Source organism: Nymphaea colorata, chromosome 5 (genome assembly GCF_008831285.2).
Source record: "Nymphaea colorata isolate Beijing-Zhang1983 chromosome 5, ASM883128v2, whole genome shotgun sequence".
NCBI lineage: Eukaryota > Viridiplantae > Streptophyta > Magnoliopsida > Nymphaeales > Nymphaeaceae > Nymphaea > Nymphaea colorata.
In genome coordinates this window covers 24,273,144-24,296,821 of record NC_045142.1, presented here as the reverse complement: position 1 = coordinate 24,296,821, position 23,678 = coordinate 24,273,144, and the positions used below count along the sequence as shown (strand labels likewise).

Sequence of the window (23,678 nt, the reverse complement as noted above, 5' to 3'; positions counted from 1 at the left end):
TTTCAGGTCTAAGATTGTGTAATCAAACGCGTCTGAGTTAAAAATCCATCTTCAACCTGTTCTATACAAAGTATAATTGAAAAGGAGTTCCTCAAACTTAAAGTACCCGAGTGACTAACCTTTACTGCTGATTAACCAAATCTCGACATAGGTTGGACATTGTTGCAACAGAACCTTAACTAATTCTCTTGCTATTTCAGGCTTTTGTTTTAAATACTACTTTAAAACCGAACCACAAAGAGGCTATTTCTTAATGCACATCTGTTCTATAACACTGCTGACAAAATTGTTAGAGCAGAAAGCCTTATACATAATCGAGGAAAGGTGCTAAAGGTGGCAAAGGATAGGCTGGCAGTCATCAAATCACCGACCTAACTTGTATAAGTAAGAACAGTTGTATCCATGCTAATCAAATTACAAAAACTGCAGAAGGCAGCGCAAGCTTTAATCAGGATCATGCCCGCCCAGAATACTTACTAATTGCAAATGTTGGCTACATGACTTAGCTGGACCAATCATAACAAGGATTCCAGCTCAAAAGGCGTCATCAACAAGGTTAGTTGCTCCATGTCAGCTAGCAACACTCCCAGAATTTGGCTTTATATAACCTAGGCTTTTGAGCTTCTGGAGCAGCAATCTCTCTGCATCAGCCTGCAAAACATTGACACCATGAACTAGGATGGCAACATGTTGCACCAACACAACTACCCAAGATGACATGTGCGCATGTGTGCTTAAAATATGGTAATTACACTTCTTTGTTGGATCCCAGCAAAAACTTATGTACTAAAACCCTTCAAATCTTCATTTTACATATTTTGGTCAATTTTGAGTGTGTGTGTGTGTGTGTATATATATGTAGAGAGAGAACTAGTCATTTTCCACAAAAGACGAGTAATTTGTTCAGCCATGTAGAGAGAGTTTTCACAGAAGGCTGTCTAGCTGTTTTTTCAACAGAGTTTGCGAACTAGTTTGTGTTAACCGCAGCTTATAGACATTCACTACACATGCATGTGAATTTGCACAAACATGCAACACGAGAGAGAGAGATAGAAAGAACCTCAATCATTGGGCAATTCTTGGGAATATTGCAAGCCAGCACTATATTGAGACCTGTTTTTATGACTGAAAGTAGAACATTCAAACTGAATTAGATGATCCCAAGAAGAGGTACAAATACCAGCTTATTCATGGTCGTACCTAGGCGGCGAGAAATACTAAGACCAGTATTGTCAGCTGCCCCACCTAGTATTGAAGCAACAGTTACCTCATTTCTCTGGATAAGAACATAAAATAGCATCAATAACCATATCAAAAGTACAACATACTTAGGAATCCAGAAGAGCATAATGGTTGTTCAGGTGCTCCATTTTCTTTCCGACTACCAGTCCAAATTACTGTTTACCAGATTAATCAACAAATTATACACATGCTTGCACACATGACACATGCATACAGCCTCAAAACACACAAGCCTCACATATGCATTTTACTTACGGGGCGCGTCGGTGCAGCAGCATATAAATGACCAAGTTTGGAAGAATTGCAGCCAATCCACACATAAATCTACCCATTCAAAGAAAAAGGAATTAATAATTGTCTAGGCCCTTACCAAATTTCTTGGAACGTGAGGATCTGATATCTTAAAAGCAACTAAGAAATATTTCAGCAATAAGAAGAGAATGCATCAGAGATTCAGAACACATTGAAATGCCAAAAAAATAAAGACAAGGTATGTGTAACATATTCCAGATAAAAGTAGCCCAGTAGAGTGTAATCTTAAAAGCAGCTAACTTTTCTATTTTTTTTTTCTCTCTTAATGTGTTGGTTGAGGTGAAACAGTTTCTAAACTCTCATATTGCCACTTATTTTTTCTTTGTACAGACTCGATCTGTTAGTTCCACCTGAACACGCCTTTTTTATGGCACATGCTGACCATGGCCATGTAGCAGTTTTAACTACATAGCTTATCTATCCAGGTTTTTATGTGTAGAACCTCAACTCCAACCTGACAGAAATTCTCCAAGGAACTCAAAGGTCATTCTCAGTCTACATTCAGTTCCCAACACGATACTAGATCACATGACTTTAAATATCCTGACATTTTTTACTTTTTCCAAAAACTGACTTAACAAACCATGCCAACATTAATTGTTACTGCATCTAAGTTTAGTATAAAATATGTGGGAAAATCATGGTGAGTTATGGGGAAGTGGGAGGAAAGAGAGGACCAAGCTAGATCAGGGGACTGGTTGTTAGACGTGTTGGATCATAGGTGGATTTAAGTGAACATTTATGTCGCACAGGTGCGTGGTTCAGTTGCAAGTGCAGGAGCAGGTGCATCATTTTTCATAAACACATGGGTGCAGCTGCAGTGAGAATAAGTATGTTTGTATATCTTTATATACTTATGAACATAATAGAATTATCTATAAACAATAAAAGCAACAAAATTGTTTATAAGTAATAAAAATAACAATTAACTCAAACTATGATTTTATCAATGATTCAATGGAAAAGAAGGCAATTTGTTTGTTGTTGAGCCACGCCAGAGCTGCATCCAAGCTGCATCTGACAGGACCCAGGTGCGGCAACCTTTTAGAAGAGTCCATCTTACTTAGGTGAACGTTAATAAGGGACATTAATTCTAGCAATCTCATTAACTAAAAGTAGTTAGCTCTTAGTTACCAGGAAACCTGCTTCACTTTTTTAGGTTTTTAAAATTCACTAATCTGCTTTTGTTTCAACACTTTCCTGAATTCCATCATCTATGCTAGTGTAATATTTTTCAAAATGTTTGTTTCCCAGCTTCGCTTCATGTACTACTTCCTGCATCCTTTTAATTTACTAGTAATTATGGATTGGACCTTCATTCACTAATTAAAGGTACTGACCATTCTGAATCCAAAGATTCTTTAGGAGGACACAGTTTCAATTTTGAATTGTCATTGGAAAGGATATGAACAATAGCAAGCACCCACCGTTCACAATGAAGATCCCCGTCACATAACTCATCACTGTCCTCCATGCAAATGATCACATGGAATGATGTTATCGTAGAACCCATTAAATTGATGGTACGGTCCACATAATGTTGTCAAATGACTGATGGAGAGAAGATAAAGAGAAATTAGGGACATGAGGGGATAATATTCCTATTTGTAGCCCATGAAGGGTGTCTCACAAAAGCTAATCAACATAACCTCTTTTACAATATTTAACACTATAAAAGGCACAATCGTTTGGTTTTTCCTGCTGATTTTGCAAGCCTTTAGCGGTTCTTATGATCCTATGGCACGAGAACAGAAAGCGACAAGACAAACAAAAATAGAATAACATGTGATTCTTCAACACAACTTTATGAAAATAAATATTCTTCAAGCCCATGAACATTCACATGGTCTGCATGGAGGCAAAGATTTTATAATATACAACCAAAATATATATGCCCTAAATTGAATTAGCTTCCCTTACCAAACTTTATATATGGCAATACGTTGGAATCCTTCGTCTTTATTGCAAAAAAATCACCCGAATATACAGAATTTACTAACAAGTACCTTTCTTCAACTTAATTACCGAGTCCAAAAAGCTATACTCAACAGCAAAAGGTCCTCAAAATTGAGATGCAACAGATTACAGCTAAAATGCAACCCAATTTGCCCAAATTGCTAGAATGATATCATGACAAGAAACAAACATCCATTTATTTGACCATTTCTCAAATTTTTATCAATAATATATAAGAAAAAAAATAACAAAAGACATGAGAACATGTTCAAGAAAGTTACCTGCCTAGGTAACTGTATAATCTGAAAATGGAGTGTCACATCCTTCAGATCTTCTGTAAAAGTGGTGACTTGCATGTTGTACTCTGTTGAATTACTTAGGGACTCACTCGACTGACCAGCAATAGTCTTACAGTCTTCAACACTCTCATTATGCGCCATAGCAAGCCTATCCAACTTCTGTTAATGCACAAGTTACAAATATGGACATGGGCTGCAGGATGCGGAGAAGAAAGCTTGATGCAATGATGCCAATTCAAAATAAGTAGAACAACATATCATGGATCAGATTTTGTGACGATTCAAAAAATGCAAGACTCAACAAAACCCAGCTTATGTGAATGCTCCATAAAATGCTTCACAGCTAATTAAGTGCACAATTCAAGCCAAAATTCCCAGTTTCACAGCATGTCGATGATGGGATCCCCTACCCTGAACTCCTTTGGTGCTACCCGTGCCCATTAGACAGCTCAGAAATGTTCACAGAGTTTGATCATAATAAACAGACAGTGGTTTCTAAGGCTCCAGGGCAATCAGGTGTTTACATTTGCAGAACCAAAAGGAATTCGCTAGGACCATGACCCAGCCTGCACAGGTGTCTCAAGGAGCCCCACGACCTATACAAAGGGGAAAGATGGAGGAGTTTCAGAAGAATATAGGCAAGCTATCTATCAAGGAGATCCATCAAAGATGTTCCTACAGTCTCCTTGTACAGCCCCCTTGAGGTATATTTCTTTTTTCCTCGTCACAGATTAGGAGAAGCGTGCTCATACTTTTAACCCATAAAACCAACCCCTTGATTGAGCCACTTTCTCAAACACTTTCTCAATCTGGAGATGGATATTGGATGATCTCCTACAATGCTTTATCAATGGAACTGCCAAAGATCGTTCTAACAACCAAGCGTGAACTAAAACCGACGGCTTATATTCTAGAAGAGAAACAAAGATGAAGCCCTCAAGGGCTTCATTATACGTACTCTTTTGTAAACCTTGTTTGCCAGAAGATCTGATGCATTTTGAAGATTCCACGTACTGTGCTAAAAGTATCACAGAAACATTGAAAGACGAAAGGAAAACTAGATAACCAGAAGACCGTTTCTAATTTTGTTCAATATCATGATAAGAAAGTCATCAAAACAATCTTAACGTACTCGACTACCGTTAGTTTATGAAAACCACACAGCATGAATATGATTTTTCATTTATAAACACGAGTTAAAGACAGTTGACATGAGATTCTTCTTGGTTTACTTTAAATTCTTTATTTCCCTCCATTTCTTTTCAATACTCTGCTTTTCTTAGACAATGATAGTCGATTAATGCAGCTATGCAACTTCAGTCGCAGCGTTCAGAAGCGATCTCTAGTCCACTACACAACACTCCCACTACAAGAAATTCAACCATATATGATGGCAAAAGAAAAAGGAGGCAGAGAAAATTCTCCCGACTAACAAGCTCTCACGCACCCAAATGCAGAAAGGATCGAGTACTCGACTAAATTTTTAGGAATTCAATACTTCATAAAAAAATGGGGGGAAGGAAAAGTGGAGGGGAAGATCAACCTCTTGAAGAACACTCGAGAAAAGAGTTGACTTCTCCAGGCCCGACTAGGCCAGGTAGCTCTCTGAACGTCACGCTACCAAAAACAAAAATTATCTTCCCGTCTCTGAGGCAGACGACGACATGGTCGCCGGCGGGCGGCGGGAAGAGCTCATCTACTACAGAAGGCCAGCGGGGCGGGGGTTTCTTGAGTGTTGTTTTTCTAAACCGGCGCTTGACTTGAATGAAAATGGCAAATATAGGCCTACGGTATTCCTCTTGACAAATCAATCCTCTGTAACTTTTAAATTTGAGAACTTACGAATGCACACTTAAGTTTATGAAATAATTTTTTTAGTTTTTAGTAAATGCCAAGTGCTAAAACATGCTTAAAAATTTTATCATTATGATAACGAAAACTTCAGAAGGAATGAGTCGTAGATCAGGTCTTCGTATTTGAGATCTTTATTGATCTTTAGTGCATTTTTTATTATTATTAATATCGTTTAATATATTAACTGAAACGCATAGTATTGAACGGTCACGGAAGCAATATGGATCCAAATGAATCTTGAAGTTTTCTTATTTTTGATAAACTTTAATATACTTAAACTAAGTTTAATTGTGTTAAGTAAAAGGAAGACAAAACAAACCTGAAAGGCCTAATCTTTATCGGCTGGTTCCACACAACTTCCTACATCAATCAACAAAATGATATGGAAGACTATGATATAGAAGGTGGTGCCCATGAGACTCAAATTTCTTTTGTACATGTTACCATTGGTTTGTTCATCTCTTTACTCCATCTAAATCATTTCCCATGTGTCACTTGATGCTAAATGTCTTTCAAACTAACCGTGTTTGTTGTAATTCCTTTTTTTGATGAAAACAGAACTATTAAGTTTGAATTTTAGGTATTGGAGGAGGTTGACATCACGGATGAGGCGATGGCTGGTAGGTAGCCAACGTTTGCATTGAATTTTCATGGTGTCAACTCTCTGTACTGCAAAAGGGGATACATTTATAAGTGTTGAAGTATAACCAAGGTACTACCCTAAGGCACCGAAAGCAGCTTGAACCTTAGGGTGATGAAGGGAATGGAGGATGTTTCAGCCTTCACTCAGGCGCCTTGTGTGATTTCCTCCCACTCACCCATACTGAGTTTTAATTTTAGGCTCAGTAGAGTTGGAGGTCAATGGCACTTTCCAATTGCTGCTAGTTAAGAATGTACAAGAGTTCTGTCAGGAAAAAAGAAAAAAAAAAAAGGTAATCTGATTGCTGAACCAAACAATTCCAAGTACAAATTATGTTCCATTATATCAGTAAACAAATATCTGACACTGGTCAGATAAAATGCCACACAATAAACAATACCTGAACTGGGTTACAAATGCTAGCTACTTTATTTTCCACAAATAATACATCGTAGGAGATGGGGGATAGAGAGTTTCAGCAGTATGTGAGCTACTGATCTTCTGTCATACTGTGAAAATGATTAGAGAAGGACCTAACCATGATCTGCATTACTTTGACTGTCGTCTGTAAACCCACAATGTAATCAGCTGCTTCACTAAACAAAGTATCCAACTCCATGCACTCACCGTTTGGAACAAGCCTCTGCAGAGCATCCAAGCTCCCTTCCAAACTGTTCAAAGGCCTTGTAGACCCTTCTAGAACAGCCTTCCTCTGCATCATAATCTTGGGTCTCCTGCTACCTCTAATGGCCCCATGAGCCCTTCTCTTCTTCCTCTGCTTCTCCATCATCCTCCTCCTCACAATCTGCAGCACCACTTGAGCGTTTCTGCAACCATGACCACCTGCAGCAGTTTGTGAGGTGCCCTTCTTATCTAAGGCCATGCCCTTCAAGCCAAGGCCATGGATAAGGCTTTGTGGGTAGTCTTCCATGATCAACTGCTTCTGCTGCTTTGGACTACTACCCAAGTTTCAGTCTGGAAGTAAGAAGCACAAACAGGTGGTGCCAAATGGGTAAGGGATGCACCACAGCAGTTGGTGTGAGGGGGTATTTATACTATTTGAGAAGATGGATTAAGGGAATAGTTGGCAAACTCATCGACTTGACTCGGGAATCACCCAAGTCAACCCGGATCACCAAGGAACTGGGTCAAGAGTCAAGCATTGGCTCAAATGCAACTGAATCAGACGAATTACTGAGTCAACTCACTGACTCGTGGCTCCGAGTCATGGGTTTGTCAACTATGATCAAGGGAGCCAGATACCCTACAAAGAGAATCTCAAGATCAAAAAGCACTGTGGCATTAATAAATGATGACCCAGAGGCCATTATTGGTCATGCTTTGGTGCTTTTGTGCATGTTCTCCAAGGCTTCATGCACATGCACCCACATGATCCTTTTAGGGCCTAACAACCTACTCTTCCTCCCTCATCTGCACACCCTGGATTATTCCTTTGTTTCAGGGTTGCTCAATATTCTATACATTTCTAGGAGGCGCTAATTGATGAGAGTGTCTCCAAACTTTTCTCCTTCCAAATAAAAGAAGCAGAGAAAAAAGTGAAAAACAGAAAATCACACATAATCTCAAGGATTTAACACATCATAAAGTGGTTTTTTGTGCTTTTCAAAATTATGTACTTTTTGCTATAAAACCAACAACCAACAAGCTGAGCTAATATGCAAAAATGGTAAAATTAGTTGAAAATCAGGCATCATTTTATTTTGACAAAAGATATGTGCCTCTTTTATATCCCTTTTTTATGGATCAAAAGCTTAAGGTTTTACTTTCAATAAACTTAACAATGAAGTCAACGTAAGTAAACCGATTGACCTTTTTAATTAGTTTACTATTGTCTTGCTAACAATATCAACCCTATGTATATATATATACATAACATTTTTCAAAAAGGCTTTAAAGTGTGTTTTTGAATGCCCTAGCCGGCAAGGGCTACTCGAGCCAGCTTATATAACTAATATTCAAAAAGGTTTCATACTTAGGCACGTACTGTTCCCCACAAGGAAACACTTCCGGCCGGCTTGAATCAAAAAATAAGATTATTTTTTGCACAGATGATTGACGTTGTTTTTGTCAGCAATAAAAAAAAAAAAATTATACGGTTCCATCATTTTGGATAACGATCTTTTTCGTGAGAAATTTTTCTAACATGTATGTGTGCGGCTTTATTTGTTTTTTTCACTTTCTTTGTTTGCTTGTCTAATTATTGATTCCTTTGTTTCAAACGCTTACATACTCATGCTTACGTGAGTTGATTGCCTGGTTTGTTCCCTTCTATAACCTGCCAAAAAAAAAAAAAAATCATAATACTTGGAATATAATGGAGGGTATATAGATATCTATTACCTTCATAAACCATAGTTTTCTCCTTTGATTAAATATTTTCTTCTTTTTGGTATTCTAAGAGCCCATTTTCATCTGGACAAATATTAAACTTTTGGTGCGACTACTTTTTGTTTTTCTTTTTTTAAGAAAGCATATTTACATTAAATAAATAAAAATAGGTGCACAAAAACTGTGTCAAAGTGTGCTACCATTAGCCGACAAGAGATTCCTAACCTGGGTAGGGTTCGACTTTAACCCATTCAAATTAGATATGAAAAGGTGAAAGGTTCAAACCTAGCTATGTTAACTTTTTTATTGGTCTAACTATATAATAGGGCTTTCGGCTACCTCCACCTTACATATAAAAAAAATATATATATATTTGCCATTACACATTGAGGGTGGGTGCAGACAGGATGCATTCTAGGTCGTCAAGTTGAAATCAGGTTCAATACTCAAAAAATGATTGTATCAATCCAACCGCTAGCAGGAGCTGGATAAGATTAGTGCCACTAACTTTAGTTACGTTAGAGATGTCAATGGATCAGATTCGGATCGAATGTCTGACTAAATTGCTTCAAAAAATCCGAAATGGAAAAGAATTTGAAAATCAAATCGAGAAATCGGATTTAAAAGATGACGTCCAGTCAGATTCAGTTTAGGTAAATATCTCATTCAATCCGTGTTCGAATTTGGATTTAATTTTAAGCAGATATAATATATCCAGTATTCATACATTATGCAAAAGTATAATTCAGATTGGATTCAAATTTTATAAAATTTATAATTCAGTTTCGAATACGGAATTAGGCTTTTATTTACCCATGTTTCAATCTGAATTTGAATCTGAAAATGTGAACATCAGATAAAGCAGGTATTGTGGAAGAGACCATCTGATTTGGATCCAATACGTGAGGCAACTTGCGAGTCGTTCGATCAAATTGTTGAATTAGCATATGACAAGAAGCACAAATGGAGGCAGCCCACGAGCGTGCACACCTAATCAATCGGAGAATGCATAATATGACCATAACGCATTAAGCAACCCTTTTGCTTTGGGGAAGGTTCCTCATCATAGAAAAAATTAAAAATAGCTAAGCGTGCATGTGCGCAAAGCTTTGTACAGATATGTACTAGAACAATATTGCCTATAAATTTAGGCTGCCTAGTGATCATATAAAGATTCTCACTCTGCATCAGAAGGAACGCGCCAGATTAGGTGTAACTACCATTGTCGGCAATTGATATCAAATGTTTGATCTTCACTAAGCGAATATGCAATATATATATATATTCGATCTATTCTTACTTTCGGCCGACTAAGGATGTCAATATATCTGATTTGAATCGGATATTCAACCGATCCGATAAAAAAAACGGATATGAAAAAAAAGTAATATTTGATTAAGAAATTGGATCGGATTCAGATTTAATAAATGGCATACGATCAAATTCGAATTTGGATTCAGATATACATCAATATCCAATTGGATTCGAATCGGATTCATTTTTAGACAAATGTCTTTTATCTAATGCTATTAAATTTTGAAAATTGGCAAAATCCGGTTCAAAGTTCGGATTTGTATTCGGATTGTAAAATCGGATTTCACATTCGGATTCAGATATGACTTTTCTTTATTCGAATCTGAATTCGAATCCAAATATGTGAACATCCGAAAAAGCAGACATGATTAACGATATATTCGATCGGTTGACATCCACACTGTCGTCTAAGAATTTTCTTGACAACATGATTAGATAGAGGGAAGGAAGAGGATATGGATAGATGGAAAGGAAAAGAAAGAAAAAAGGAAAAGAAATTAATGATGAGGAGGGAAAGGAACAGTTTCTTCTTTCCCTTACAATCTCTTCTTCATTTTCTAAGGGATTGGAAATACACTAGCCTGTTCTTTCCTTTGCATTTTTCCTCCTTTCTTTGTATTCAAAACAGAATTTTTCATTCTCGTTTTATTTCGCTCCTCCTTAGTTTACTGTCCAAAGACGATAGATGTTATCCTTTTCATTTATTTCTCTCACCTTTCTTCTATCTAAACAGGTTGTAAGACATAAGGATGAGCCTATCGACAACGCCCAGCCCGGAAAAGAACAAAATGCAGCTTGAATTTATCACCACATGGCTTGATCCTACCCCTATTCGTCAAATACATTTTATTTCACAAGCATGTAAAAGTTGATGTGGATATTGAAGTGTTTGAATGACATGTTTTTAAATCAAACTATTTATTCCATGCATTACGTGATGCATGTTGCATGGAACTTTGAGATGAGATGATGGCATTCATCTGCTGAATTAAAAGAGAATGAGAGAAATTGAAAATAGTCGCCTACCTTTATAGCTGGATGTTTTTTTATTTGGTATTGTTAAAAACTTCTGCAAAAGATTCAATTGCGATGGCGCTTGGCCACGGTTTTTAGCAACAAAATGTTCCCTTTGATGGTCTTTAGCGGCACAAAATTTATAGATGTATAGGCTTTGCAGAGGTAGACCTCTAATATGCTACCTTACCTACTTGATGAATCTTCGGCCAATTCATCCATTCAGCTATTGTGAATACGCAAAAATATACATAAATCATTTTCTGCAAAGAAAAATAAATGAAATAAAACATATAAAAATCGTTAGAATAAAAAAAAATTAGCTCATCTAGTTCGGCATCTGATTGAAGAGCACTAATGCTACAAGATACAGGGGTATCCATAGATAAATAAAGGAATTTGTGTGAACTGGTGTGGGCACTTGCCCACACCTACCTCTACCCCCGCCCTCAAATAATCAAATTCCCAGGCCTACTACCACATGAAAGTTGAAAGTTCTACGTTCTGGAGCTTCGTCTTGATATAACATGGCGATTGGACTATTGTTTGAAGATAAACAAGCGCAGCCACTCAAATGGTGTTTGCTAAGCAGCACATTTCTTCACCCTTGGCTTAAGAATGCGTCTCCTGTCCAGTAGTCTTTCAAACACGGAACACCGTACTCTTCGATGGTAGTACAAACCCAAGGGCTTTAGCCTTTAGGCAGGGGTCAGACCTCAAGGTGGGTCGGCATGTCTTTGATGACTGCCCAAGTGGGTAGGACCGCCAATGCAGTCCACGGCCCTAGAGTCACGGGATAAGGGGGCAAGGTCATAATCAGTAGCTGAAGAGGCCCACGCAAGCTTAGGTTAAGAATTGAAAGTGAGGTTCGAACTAGGTCCAATCATATGAGCAGTAACGGAGCTGTCATGTGAGCGCCATTGTGCCAGTGAAAGCTTTCTGGGTCCAGTCACATGTACCCCTTAGGTTATATGGGGACGTATGATGCGTTCAAGTACCCAAGGGTACGGCAAGATGGACATGCGGGTATGGCTGGGTCAAACTTAAAAATTTATATTTTCAAACTTTATTTTTGCTTTAATTTTAATATTTTCCTTTGTTACTTACCATTTATATTCTATATTTTTCTTTTATTTGTATTTAATTAGGAGGATTTTTGTGGATTAATACATATATATATATATATATATGTTTACATAAACACTTTATCATATGCTATCCAAATTTTCTAAAATTGTTTTACCTGCACCCGTCTCGCATTGCCTATCCTCATATTCATGTGACTTAAGTAGACCCAGTACTAGACCCAAGTCGGTGCCCCCAATAAACCCTGCAGGTCCAGCAATCCTTAGCCACCAACAATAGGCTGATCTGCTTTTGGGATTCGTTGGCAGTTTCACCACTTTCCTGCATTCATCTAATAATGTAGATGGTAGGTCCAAGGGCGGACAGGGGTGGCAGGAGCCATGGCCCTTCTCACATTTAACATATATATATATATATATATATATATATATAAAACTTTTAAATTTAGCATATGTAGAAATTCTGTAAATACTATTTGACCTATATACAAAATTTAAAAATACGATTCAGCCTTCCTAAAAGAAAAATCTACCAACTTTCTTCCCTCTAGACATCAACACGGTCTATAAAATACAAGAGATCTGTATTGAAAATGGTGTCGTAGTAAAAACTTACTGCTGTAAGTGAAAGAAGGACAGTCGTACCAGGCCTTTCGTTGAGTTGTGTCCTTTGCTACTCCGAGTTTGCTTATGGCTTTGTTCTGGGAAGACAACTTGAGTTTGCATCGAGAGTTGTGCAGTCGGTGGTCCAGACTCTTCATGTATTCAAAATGTTTGAAAGGTCTATATCTATCATTCAAATAATAATTCCTCAGAACTTAAGGAAAACGTGAATTTTGTCCCTTTCTTGCATTGGCAGAATGAGATGACATTTTCCGAATTTTTTTTCTTCAAATGGGTGTTGATGTTTTTCATTTAGTAGGCTGTCATGTCATGTAAACATTTTTTGTCACACATTTTGATGGGCAGGAAATAGCCTGTGTAGCAATGTAAATTTTATTTACATTTTTGGCAATTTTTCTTGTCCATCAAACTTGTAATGAAAAAAACAACTAGAACGTTTTTTTTTTAGAAATTTCTTTTCAAGGGTGAAAAAAAAATTCTAAGATCTCAACAATGCTTAATCCAATTACTTTGTTTTTTCTTCTTTTTGAGAAATTTATTTTCTAAAACATAAACTCAAATACAACAAACAAACACAAAGAGGTTTTAGAAATCTATATTTTGTTTCATTTCTTCAATTTCTAAAATAAGTTCATGGAAACTTATTTCCAACTTCATATTTCCAAAGCATCAAACGGTCCTTGAGACACAAACAGATTGGATTTGGGTCATTTAAAGAGCAAAAGATAACAACCCAAAAGCCCAAATCCAAACCATTTCCACCGTAGTCTCATGGAACAGGTTTTCCAAGAAAATAACAAAAACAGCAGCAAATTAAGATCTTCAAAAGCCATTTTCTTTTACTTTCAAGAAAGAAGTTCTTTCTTTCTTTCCCCTTCAAAGCAAAGCAAAGCAAACAGACAAATAAACTGTAGCTCTCAGAGTTGATAACAAGCCAAAAAAAAAGATGAAAATAAAGGCAGAAAGGGGAGAAGTGAGCTCCTACCTGCAGGTGCATGGCACGTGAGAGTAAGCCGTCGACATCACGGATCGTGCTCCAAACACAGGGACCCGAGAATGTGTGAAGGGGAGGCATGAGACTTGGCTGATGGGCTGCTCGACACGTGTCGTCACCTCGCGACACCAATTATGAGATCATGACGTTCCCCCTGATTAGATTAGAGAGACATGACAAGCAGATTGACCTAGCCTCTTGTCCTCATCGCCGGGTCCATGGATCCACAATTAGGACTTTGGCCCACCCGTTTTGTCCTCTTTCCCTCCATCCCAGCGCGGCAGTGCCCCCGGTCTGGTTATGCCCAGATATTTGGATCCAGTTGGTAAGACTCAGATCCATACAAATCACTTGTAATGGTGAATCACTGAATCTTATATTTGCAACTGCAGACCGATTACAAGCTATCTAAATCATTTTGAAAGTACAAAGTGCAATGTGCTTCACCACCTACCTACCTACCTTTATTGTAGCTATTCCAAACATGCTCTATGTTTTGTCTTTGAATGGAAGTTGATAGGTGGTCATTTGGGATGTTGATCTTTTGTATTGTAAAAAGAAAATTATTGATGTGTAACTAAAAATATAGTTTCAAGTGCATGCATTTTTAAGTCCCACCGGTACGTACAGGTAGAGCTCCGATATGATAATTTTAAATATATATATATATATATATAATTAATACAGAACATATAAGAAAATTGCAAAACAGGTGAAAAATACATTTTACATAATTCATATGAAAGGTGCAAAACTTTAAAGTTGATATGAGAAATGTAAGAATAATATGCTTTTCTTTAAGTTGCGTCCCAGTGTCGACAAACTACCGTATCCTAAGCCAAAAGAAGGGACGTGATCACCAAATCAAGATTTTGACATGGACTTAGATAGTCGGGGCAGTACTGGCGAAGCCATGTGTGGAAATTACCGATGCGGACCCCTATACTTTAATTTAATTACATATTAGTGTTCCACATAATTTAGTTTCTTACATATTCATACCCTTCAGGCTTCAAATTTAAAAAAAAAAATTATAAAGGAATGAAAATTGGGTGCCCCTCTGCCATTGAACATGGGGGCAACACAATCTGGAAACAAAAAAAATTATATGTTTTTTTTTCATTTACTTTTATATAAAATTTTGAATTCGGCTTCTTAATGAGAAATTCTTGAGTATGCCCCTCGTCATGGACATTATTGGTTGCTGACCTGACTTGAGTATATTAAGGAGATGGTCCTACTGGGTACCCAATTCGATTTTTGCTCTAAATTGAAAGGAAAATTGCAGAGAAATTACTCTTAAAGATCATATCTATATGCTTACGGTGCCAAAAAAAAAAAAAAAAGTTTTAACAACTAATTTTGCTAGGTTTCATGTTTGTCTCTTACCTAAGGTCGCGATTGATTACCGCTGATCTTTTTTTACACCATAACATGGATTGGAGATCCACGTTGGAGGTGGATGCTGAAATCCACACTTTGTTAAAATTATGGATTTCAACTATCGTGGATTTCATGTTCCAGATCTAAGATCAGTTAGGAATCAAACACAACATAATTGGATTGATATTTACCTATATATATATATATATATCATGCTGATAGGTGCTAAACGAAACGTAAAAAACAATTTTAGTTCTTAATCTTTTACAAACTGAGAGAAAAGTATGTGAAATATGCAATGAGAAGTTAAAGCTCCCTTTCCCAAATCATTGATCGACTCTGTCATTGACATTGTCTCTCTATTTGTGTTCATGCCTCTTTCGATGCAACTCCCAAGTTAAAATGACCTTGATCAGTTAAGTTTCAGTTCTACAGTTGTGTTGTTTGAGCTGTGTGTCCAATTTTCAACTAAAAGATTCCAAAAAAAAAAAAAAATCAGTTGAAAAGATGAAATAATAATAATGGTGGCACTTTAATATTAAGTCCGCCGCCCAGTGATACGATCCGCATTGGGATCCGCACGATTAAATTCCAATAGAAAGAAAAAAAAAAAAGGCAAGCAACTAGTCGATCAAGTTTCTAAGTTGGACAGCAAATTTAATATGAAATCTGAATGATGGCTCACCTCCCTAGTTAATCACTGTCATACTGGAGGCTTCTCTGTCAGTGTGTCAAATCCGATCCAGGTGGGTCCGACCCGAAACATGCAAATCTCCTTTGCACAGCCGGATTTTGGATCTGGGCAATGATACTATAGGACAGAAACCGACACTCAGATCTTGTTGCACTGGCTTCTATCTTCTTGTCTTCTTCTGTCTCACAATCAGTTAAAAGAGAAACTCAGACCAAGGTCACATGTGCAAGTCATGGATCTCATGCGAGTCGGTACGCAACTGTCTTGGTTCGATCTTCTTTTATTCAAATCGCAACTTGTTGGCAATATTTTTCTATTCAAGTCACATACTACAAATTTCCTAAATGGAGACTGGCTAAGAACACGAATGCTGCCATATATTAGTATACAAGAGGGTGTTTGGTAACTAGAATATTATATTCATATAATACGTATTTATACAGTACATATTCCAAATATATCACGGTCTTACGTTTGAAGGAAAACATGGTGTGATATTTGATTTTCAGAATTAAAGGCAATATTCTTAACAATAACATGCTTCTAGAACAACATGAAAATTTTGAAACGTATGTTGTAAGAGTATGTGTTCCCAAAACAAAATGTTTCTTTTTAATTTACACTCTCTAAAGGAAGGGTCATTTGTCAAATGAAACACTTTGTAAGTGTTTCACAACTCTACCCAAAGTTTGAGGCAGATTTGTGGATACTTAGTTCTAGTATTTCATGAATCTACTTTAATATAAATTCAATTTTTAGGATAGATTTATAAAGCCGAATAGTTTAACTACTAAACGACCCTCAAGGGGTTGTTTGATAACATTACTGTCTGGTGCACTTAACCAAAAAATTAAATGCATTAGACACTTAAACAAGTATTTTATGAATCTCATCCATTTTTCGGAAAGATTCATGAAATGGAACAGAACAATATGTTATTGATACCAATATTAACAATCTTGTTGTGTTCAAATCACATATTACGAATTGACAAACCAGCCAAGGGTCTGGGTTTCATCGCAAATTGGTAAAAAAAAGAGTCGTTTGGTTAATGGCATAGTCTCCGAAATAATTTCATAAGCCTGCCTGGACTATTAAAACACTAGTTTATGGTATATTATTGTTATAATAACCAAACGGCCTTGAAATATCATTTAAGTCTTTCACTCAAGTCGCAGATTGCGAATTTGAGTTTAAGAGCGCAGACCAGACCAGAGCTTAAACAGTCACAGATCTGTACCAAATTAACGGAAACAATACAAGAAAATATATAGAAAGTTTATATTTTCGAATCAAATTATAGGGATTTTTAGTGTTCTTCAGTGTACCATAACTAATCTATATACAAATCGGACCTAAATGCTACTGAGATTTCAAATGAGATCGACTGATCTAAACGTTATGTAGTAAATCGGCTCATGAACAAACTCTGCACTCTGAACGTCCTTGTCATATCAAGTCTTATCGTTCATCATGCATGCCTTCCATTTTCTCAATAATGCCCTGAGGAAAGCCTCTCTCTCTTTCTCTCTCTCTCTCTTTCCCCCCCCTAGAAAGAGCTGCCGACCTAAATAACTGGTCTGGAAATGGAACTAGTTAACTGACTTGAGATCTTCAAGTTGCAGAGGCGAATAATTCACTGCCAGAGTTGTCTCATGTTCACTTTTTTGGGAAGGTAAGGTTAGCACCAACTTGCCAATAATGTAGGGAAATAGGGAGCAAACAGTTTGTCACTAAGCCTTCAAAAGTTTTCTCAAAGAAAGTGCCCATTCCTTGAGAAAGGATCGCCATTTAAAGTGCAAGATCAGCCATAATATATATATATATATATATATATATATATATATAGATAGATAGAGAGAGAGAGAGAGAGAGAGAGAGAAAGAAAACATAGATTATGACATTAAAAAATGACATTTGTGGCTGTGTAGTATGTATTTGTCCTTATTAACTATGTTCTAGCGAATACTCAATAAACACAATAGTAGTAGTTAAGATTGTTAACTCTAGATAAGAGAAATTGGCTAAGCTCCGTAAGTAAGGTTAGAGAAAAAGTCAACACAGTTCAAATTTTCGCACTTCAACATATTAACTCATTCTTAGTTTACGGGTATGTTTATTCCTGTTACTTATTGCAAAATAGGATTTCATTTATGCTGATTTTGCAAAATGTCTTCATTTCTTGCCATCAAACAATCTGTGATATATGAACCATTAATGTTTTTGCTTCACCCGACGAGTTGCTAAAAATGGCTGTCCAAAAATATGTTTCAACATGAAAGATGATTGACCTATATGTGCATTCTATTAAAATAAAGCATTGCAACTACAATGTCAAACTACAGAGCAAACACATTAGTATACGGACGCTAAGTTGTCTTGTTTGTCTTAAGCTATGTGAGGTATGCCAATGTACATCTAATTATTATGAACATCTTCACAGAGGAGAACATACTGGTTGTCCATATATTATTAACTTATAACGTCATTTAGACATGGCAAGCTTATAGGTTTACCCTTTCCCTCAAATAATGTTTATTATTAAGGAATAAGTTGATGGGACTAGGCTGGGCCATCGATTTAAAAAAAAATGCTGTGGAAATAAAGTTGAGAAAACTAAAATGCAATTGTATTTTCAAGAAACTAGAACACCCCTCAAAGAAAACAATGAATTTCAATTAAGGAAACCCATTTATTTCGCCCACTGAAAGTATTTCAATCTCATGAAAATGCAACTGGATTTCTGTTTTTTTAAACTTATTCTCTGACGTTATATTTCATTAAAATCATTAGCTTAAATAAGTTTCCATCAAATCTAACATATGAGGGTCTATATATTATATAACGGTTTTGGTTATTTAAAGTGGTGCAGTTCATTTATGATAGTTGTTTGATCCATCATGATTGATAGTTGATAACAAAAAAAAAAATGGTGAGTATTTTCATCAATTAATATTAATTCACATTTTTTTTTCTCAACATCTACTATGATGAATCGACCAGCTTTAATGAGTGATATATATATATATATATATATACATGCTCTCTCTTTACAGACTGGGTTAGAGAAACAGAAAAGGTTATGGTTTAACCAGTCGTATAGATAAAAACGAGCGAGAGAGGAGAACGCCAATGGCGTAAAAAGAAGAATGTACGGAGGAAAGCAGCAAGTTGCAAAATAAAGGGGCCCGGACTGATCGGATTCGACGAACTCAAAGATCTGGGACGGCATGCTGCATGAGATCCAAGAGAAATTTTTTAAAAAAAAGGGAGGGAGGTGCTGCAGTGAGACATGTGCATGCAAGTGGCCGACTGCATTCATGTGCCTTGTAGATAGCCCCCATGTGCCATCATGCTGCTTGCGAGGCCCAGGCCCAACTTACACTTCACTCTCGCCCTCGGTAGCAGTGGCACAGAGAGAGAGAGAGAGAGAGAGCTTTAGCTACTGTACTGCTACTGTGTGCCATTACCAGGGACGAGACAGCCCTCATCGTCACGTCTCCATTACATCGTGGAACGACGGAACCAAGTGCATTGTAACTGCACTACTTCTCCCACGCACTGTCTTATAAATCAACATCTCTATCTCATCCTTTCAAGTCGTTATATTGACTAGTGCTTAGTTTCAGACATTCATCTCTCCCTCTCTCTCTCTTCTGTGGTGTGAATATTTCCATACCATCGTTCCTTTGTGTAAATTAACCCCTTAAATGTGAACATGAACAAATAAGAATTTCTGTGCATACTTGTATGCGCACATATATGTTTGTGGGTGAGTAATCTCTTTGCTATCAATTATTGGTACAACTCACATTATATTTATCGATCTGCTCTTTAAATGTTGAACATTTATTATTTAAAAAAAGATTACAATTTGAGTTGTATAGTAGCTGTTAAGATATAATGTCTATACGTATGAACAACTTCTTACATTTACAACATTGTTTGGATCTTCCTGGGCACGTTCTCTTGACCTGATTCCATGATACAATTCATTCAGCATAACATATATATATATATATATAGTAGTCTTTACTCTTTCATTATTTCTAGTTATTTTTTTTGTTGACCTTAAAAATTTTGATGTATGTAGCCTCAATTCTTTTAATTTGTAGATAACAAGAAAAAACATGATATATAAACAAGAGTCTAGCAATCCAAAAGTTAAAATCTTCACTAACTATGAACTCATTAATTTATGCCGGAGATTTGCATTAACTCGAGGAAAGGAAAAGAAAAAAAAAAAAAAACTACAACTTGATTGGATCTACTGGGGATTGCAGTAAATGTAGACCAGCCTTCAGCACAGTTTCAGGGCTAAACTTTTTACTGTTCTTGGCACATGAGCGACCCATTCCCCGATCGTCTGAAAAGAGGTACACTTTTTTGCACTGCTGGCATCTGCCAGAAAGAGAAAATGAAGGTATTTCTTTTTTTTTTCTCTTATTTCTTTTTTTTTAATATATTTTTTACCACGTTGCGTAAAGTAGAGGACACAGGTACACCTGGAATAGTGAGGACCTTGGAGTTATTTGCAGAAGGAGGTAGTTGCGATGAAAATTAACAGATTCAGAAAAGAATAAAAAACAATAAGAACAGATATCAAAGATCTTGGATGGAATCCCACTGGTGCCGGCATCCTCGCAATTATTTTATGAATGAGCTAAGATTAATTAATTGATTTCCATGGATAGGGACTCCGAAAATATTGATAATATTATCTGTACGTTCTTTTTTGAACGGAGAGATATTTTCAAACTTCATTGTTAATAATTATAAATAAAACAGGCCTTAGTCTCAATGTAACTCTCCAGGCTTACAAAATTGAAGCAATACCCAACATTGCATTCATGGGGAAGGGCATTTGTTGTAATAAATCAGAAGGTTTTCCTTTTAGCGGCAATGTTGGTGTTGATCTAACAGTTACATAGAGAAAATCAAGTCATGCCTATAATATCGGTCTATTTAAGTGAATATTTTGTATTAAATATTAAAAGGACATAATTTTTTGTCCCTAAAAGATAAACTTACTTGGTAAAAATAAGGCTGATTCAGTTAAACCAGTTGTGAATCGCCAAAAACATTAGAAATTCCTGTTGTGGAAAACAAATATCCAAATTATATAAAAATAAGAAAAAAGAAGATGTTTTCAAAATGAGTTACAAGTAGAGGCATGGCATTCTTAATTGGCTATAAATTCAAAGCAACAAAATCGATTGTCAAACTATTCTAGAATCAGCGTATTCTGATAAAAAAAAATTGGAATTTTCAAGCTCATCCCATTGGATGCTGATTGGCATTATAACAAGCCCAATTATCGAGCGCCGCCAAGGGTCGATACACACCGATAATAAGTGAACACTAGAGTTATCCATTGACAAGGTTGGGGTAGTGCCTGACATACAAAAGTTCCAAATTTCTTTCCAAGACAACAGACTTGTCATCTGAAGTTTTCTAATTCTGTTGAGATTATTGAGATTCTATACTTGGGTTTCATTGATTTCTGTATATCCCATCGATTCCTGTTTTAATGAATGTATCCCTTTTTAGTAAATAAAAACAAAAAAAAAATAATGCATTTTTATTTTGACTGGTGAACAGGAGAAATAATCCAGCCTACAATCTAATTGACAGCAGAAACCACAACGTGTTTTCTCCATCCTTCTAGGGTACCAGAGGGTTTCAGGATAACTCATCCATTATAATTTAACCTGTATATTGATTTAGCTTATATATATATAATGATGCTCCCTTTGCAATGACTCAAACTAAAACCAGTCAAGCTGCAAGCCCCACCAATGTCTATTACCTCCAGCCCTTTGATCAAGGCTGAATTATAATGAGAACAAGGAACAACTAACCGACAAAATTTGGTGAATTTCCCAAATGAAGACCCAAGAAAGCCTGTATTTCATTTTAACTGGAAAAGGGATAGGGAGCCGGCAAAATTTGGTGAATTTCCCTAATGAAGACTAGGGAAAACTTTTTTTCCACTTTAGGAAATGAACTGAAAACAAATACAAGAACACGAAAAAGGAAAAGGAGAAAACAAAGGAGTACAAGAAAAAGTAGCGGCGACCGGACAGCTGAGTTCTTAAAATCCAGACCCACTAACTGCGCTCGGTAACGCTGCCGGCGCGGAAAGCAGCTCGGCGACGGCTCTCATGGCCATCACCTGCATCTCAAGCGCGGCAATGTAATCCCTTGCTTCATCCAGGATGGTCGGAAAAGACATTTTCCGGCAGCCGGGGACTAACCTCCCCAGGATGCGGACCCGCCCATTAAGTTCCGTATTTCTGGTTGCGGCTCCCCTGAGCTTATTGGGCGTTCGGCTTCTGATCGAGCAGCGTGCTCTGAACTTCCGCGGTTTTCTGACGACACTTAGCCCGCCTCGACTCGAGAGAATGGCTCGGCTCCACCTGGTGCGGCCTTTTGCCGCAACCGCGAGAGCGCGGTCGGCGGCTTCTCGGACGGCTCGGGAGGGCGACGCCGCCGCCATGGTATTTTGGCGGACGTGGCGGAGCGCCTGCATCAGTTTTCGGGCGTAATTGCGTTGTTGCGATCCGGTTCTCCATTTTGCTTGGGACTTCTTTTCCATGGAATCCATTGTGATTGAAGAGATCAGGAAAGAAAGGCAGAGTCCTTGTTTGGGTAGGAATCCGGGAATTCTATGTCTTGCAAACGACGTAAAAGGGAAGAAATCTGGGAGTTCTGACGCTGCCAAACAAGGGTCGGAGAAAGGAAATGCCCGTGCAAGTGGACAGCGAGTCAGAAAACGGAACGCCGGGAAATGGAAGCTCGGCAAGAGGAGGAAGAGACAGAGAGAGTTCTGGATTCCATGACAGCGCTCCCAGTGTTTTGAACTATCTCCTTTTGGATCGACGGAAGAAGGAAGAGGCGTGAACCAGAAATACCGTCTTCAGATTTTCCCTTGCGGGATAGAGAGATAGAGAAAGAGAGACAGACCAGGGAGAGTTGAGGACGGGTTACGTTAAAGGAAAGCGGCCGGCAGAGCAGCTAAATATAAGGGGAAACGGGGATAGGGAGAGAGAGGTCAATGTAGGAGGAAACCGGCGTATGGAGAAGCTATATATTGAGAAAGGGAGAGATCCTTTTAGAATTTGAGAGAGAAAAAATAAATGGAGATGTTCAATGGAAAGCCACAGAAATCGTGTCACTACTATGTTCACACCAAATATCCACTTTGGAGAAGTATAGACTCTCTCTCTCTCCCTCTCTCTCTCTCTCTCTCTATAGAATGTCAGTTAACGTTAGAGAGAGAAAGAGAGGTGGGGTTTGGTGATAACGCAAGTCCATAATTCTTAACGTAAAGAACAGGATCTATGAGTAATCTTATTATTAGAAAACAAAATAGCTCTTCCTGTTTTCACTAATTATAGACATTCAACTCCACAAGTGATATAGAGAACAACAGGTCGGAAACTTTCATAAGTTCTGCAGTCCGTTGGCCAATATATAATTTAAATTACTTCGCTCATAAAAATGTCGGTGGGAGAGGTCGTACAAACTCAAGGGAGAGAGAGATGTCTCCGACCCCATGAGCAAAGCGTTCCCAGGTGCACGGCTACATATTTAAGAGTCTCTCTCTCTTTCTCTCTCTTCTAATGCCTCCTGCTTTATATTTTTAGTCTTTTAAATTCTTATTGTCTTTTTGGTTGCTCGGCCAGAAGAAAACGCTGGAGAGCAGCTGGAACTGGGTCCTACCTCCAATCCAAATGACAACGAAAAACGAGAAAAATGACTCTTTATAATTGAGAATTCCACCATAGCCTACACGACAAAACTTTCTCTCTCTTTCGCTTTCTCTTTTTCTCTCTCATTTCAGCTTGGTGGCGCATTTGAGAGGAGCGCAACAACAGAGTCTTCAAGAACATCTTCTCTTTGCCAGATTCTGTGG

General features: G+C 37.4%; 3 protein-coding genes across 5 annotated transcripts; all 3 read right to left on the bottom strand.

Annotated features, from left to right (window-relative positions):
- Nucleotides 1–274: 274 nt before the first annotated feature.
- On the bottom strand, nt 275–5,543 carry LOC116253965 (uncharacterized). Of its 3 annotated transcripts, none has more exons than XM_031628972.2 (6): nt 5,353–5,543; nt 3,792–4,002; nt 1,498–1,566; nt 1,201–1,276; nt 1,061–1,125; nt 275–651 (listed from the first exon to the last, which is right to left on the bottom strand). In XM_031628972.2, exons 2-6 carry the CDS (start codon nt 3,948–3,950, stop codon nt 571–573), a joined length of 450 nt encoding a protein of 149 aa, XP_031484832.1. In that variant the 5' UTR covers nt 3,951–4,002; nt 5,353–5,543; the 3' UTR covers nt 275–570. The 3 variants fall into 3 exon arrangements, with proteins under 3 accessions (XP_031484832.1, XP_031484831.1, XP_031484833.1); XM_031628971.2 differs by having other exon boundaries at nt 3,792–3,968; nt 5,353–5,536; XM_031628973.2 differs by lacking the exon at nt 1,498–1,566 and having other exon boundaries at nt 3,792–3,968; nt 5,353–5,536.
- A 1,147-nt stretch (nt 5,544–6,690) lies between these two features.
- Nucleotides 6,691–7,310, bottom strand: LOC116255033 (uncharacterized). Its single transcript, XM_031630743.1, has one exon. The coding sequence runs from the start codon at nt 7,232–7,234 to the stop codon at nt 6,794–6,796; it is 441 nt and encodes a 146-aa protein (XP_031486603.1). The 5' UTR covers nt 7,235–7,310; the 3' UTR covers nt 6,691–6,793.
- Nucleotides 7,311–21,657: 14,347 nt separating this feature from the next.
- Nucleotides 21,658–22,882, bottom strand: LOC116254767 (transcription factor bHLH148-like). The gene has a single exon (XM_031630335.2). The coding sequence runs from the start codon at nt 22,365–22,367 to the stop codon at nt 21,855–21,857; it is 513 nt and encodes a 170-aa protein (XP_031486195.1). The 5' UTR covers nt 22,368–22,882; the 3' UTR covers nt 21,658–21,854.
- Between the last annotated feature and the right edge of the window lie 796 nt (nt 22,883–23,678).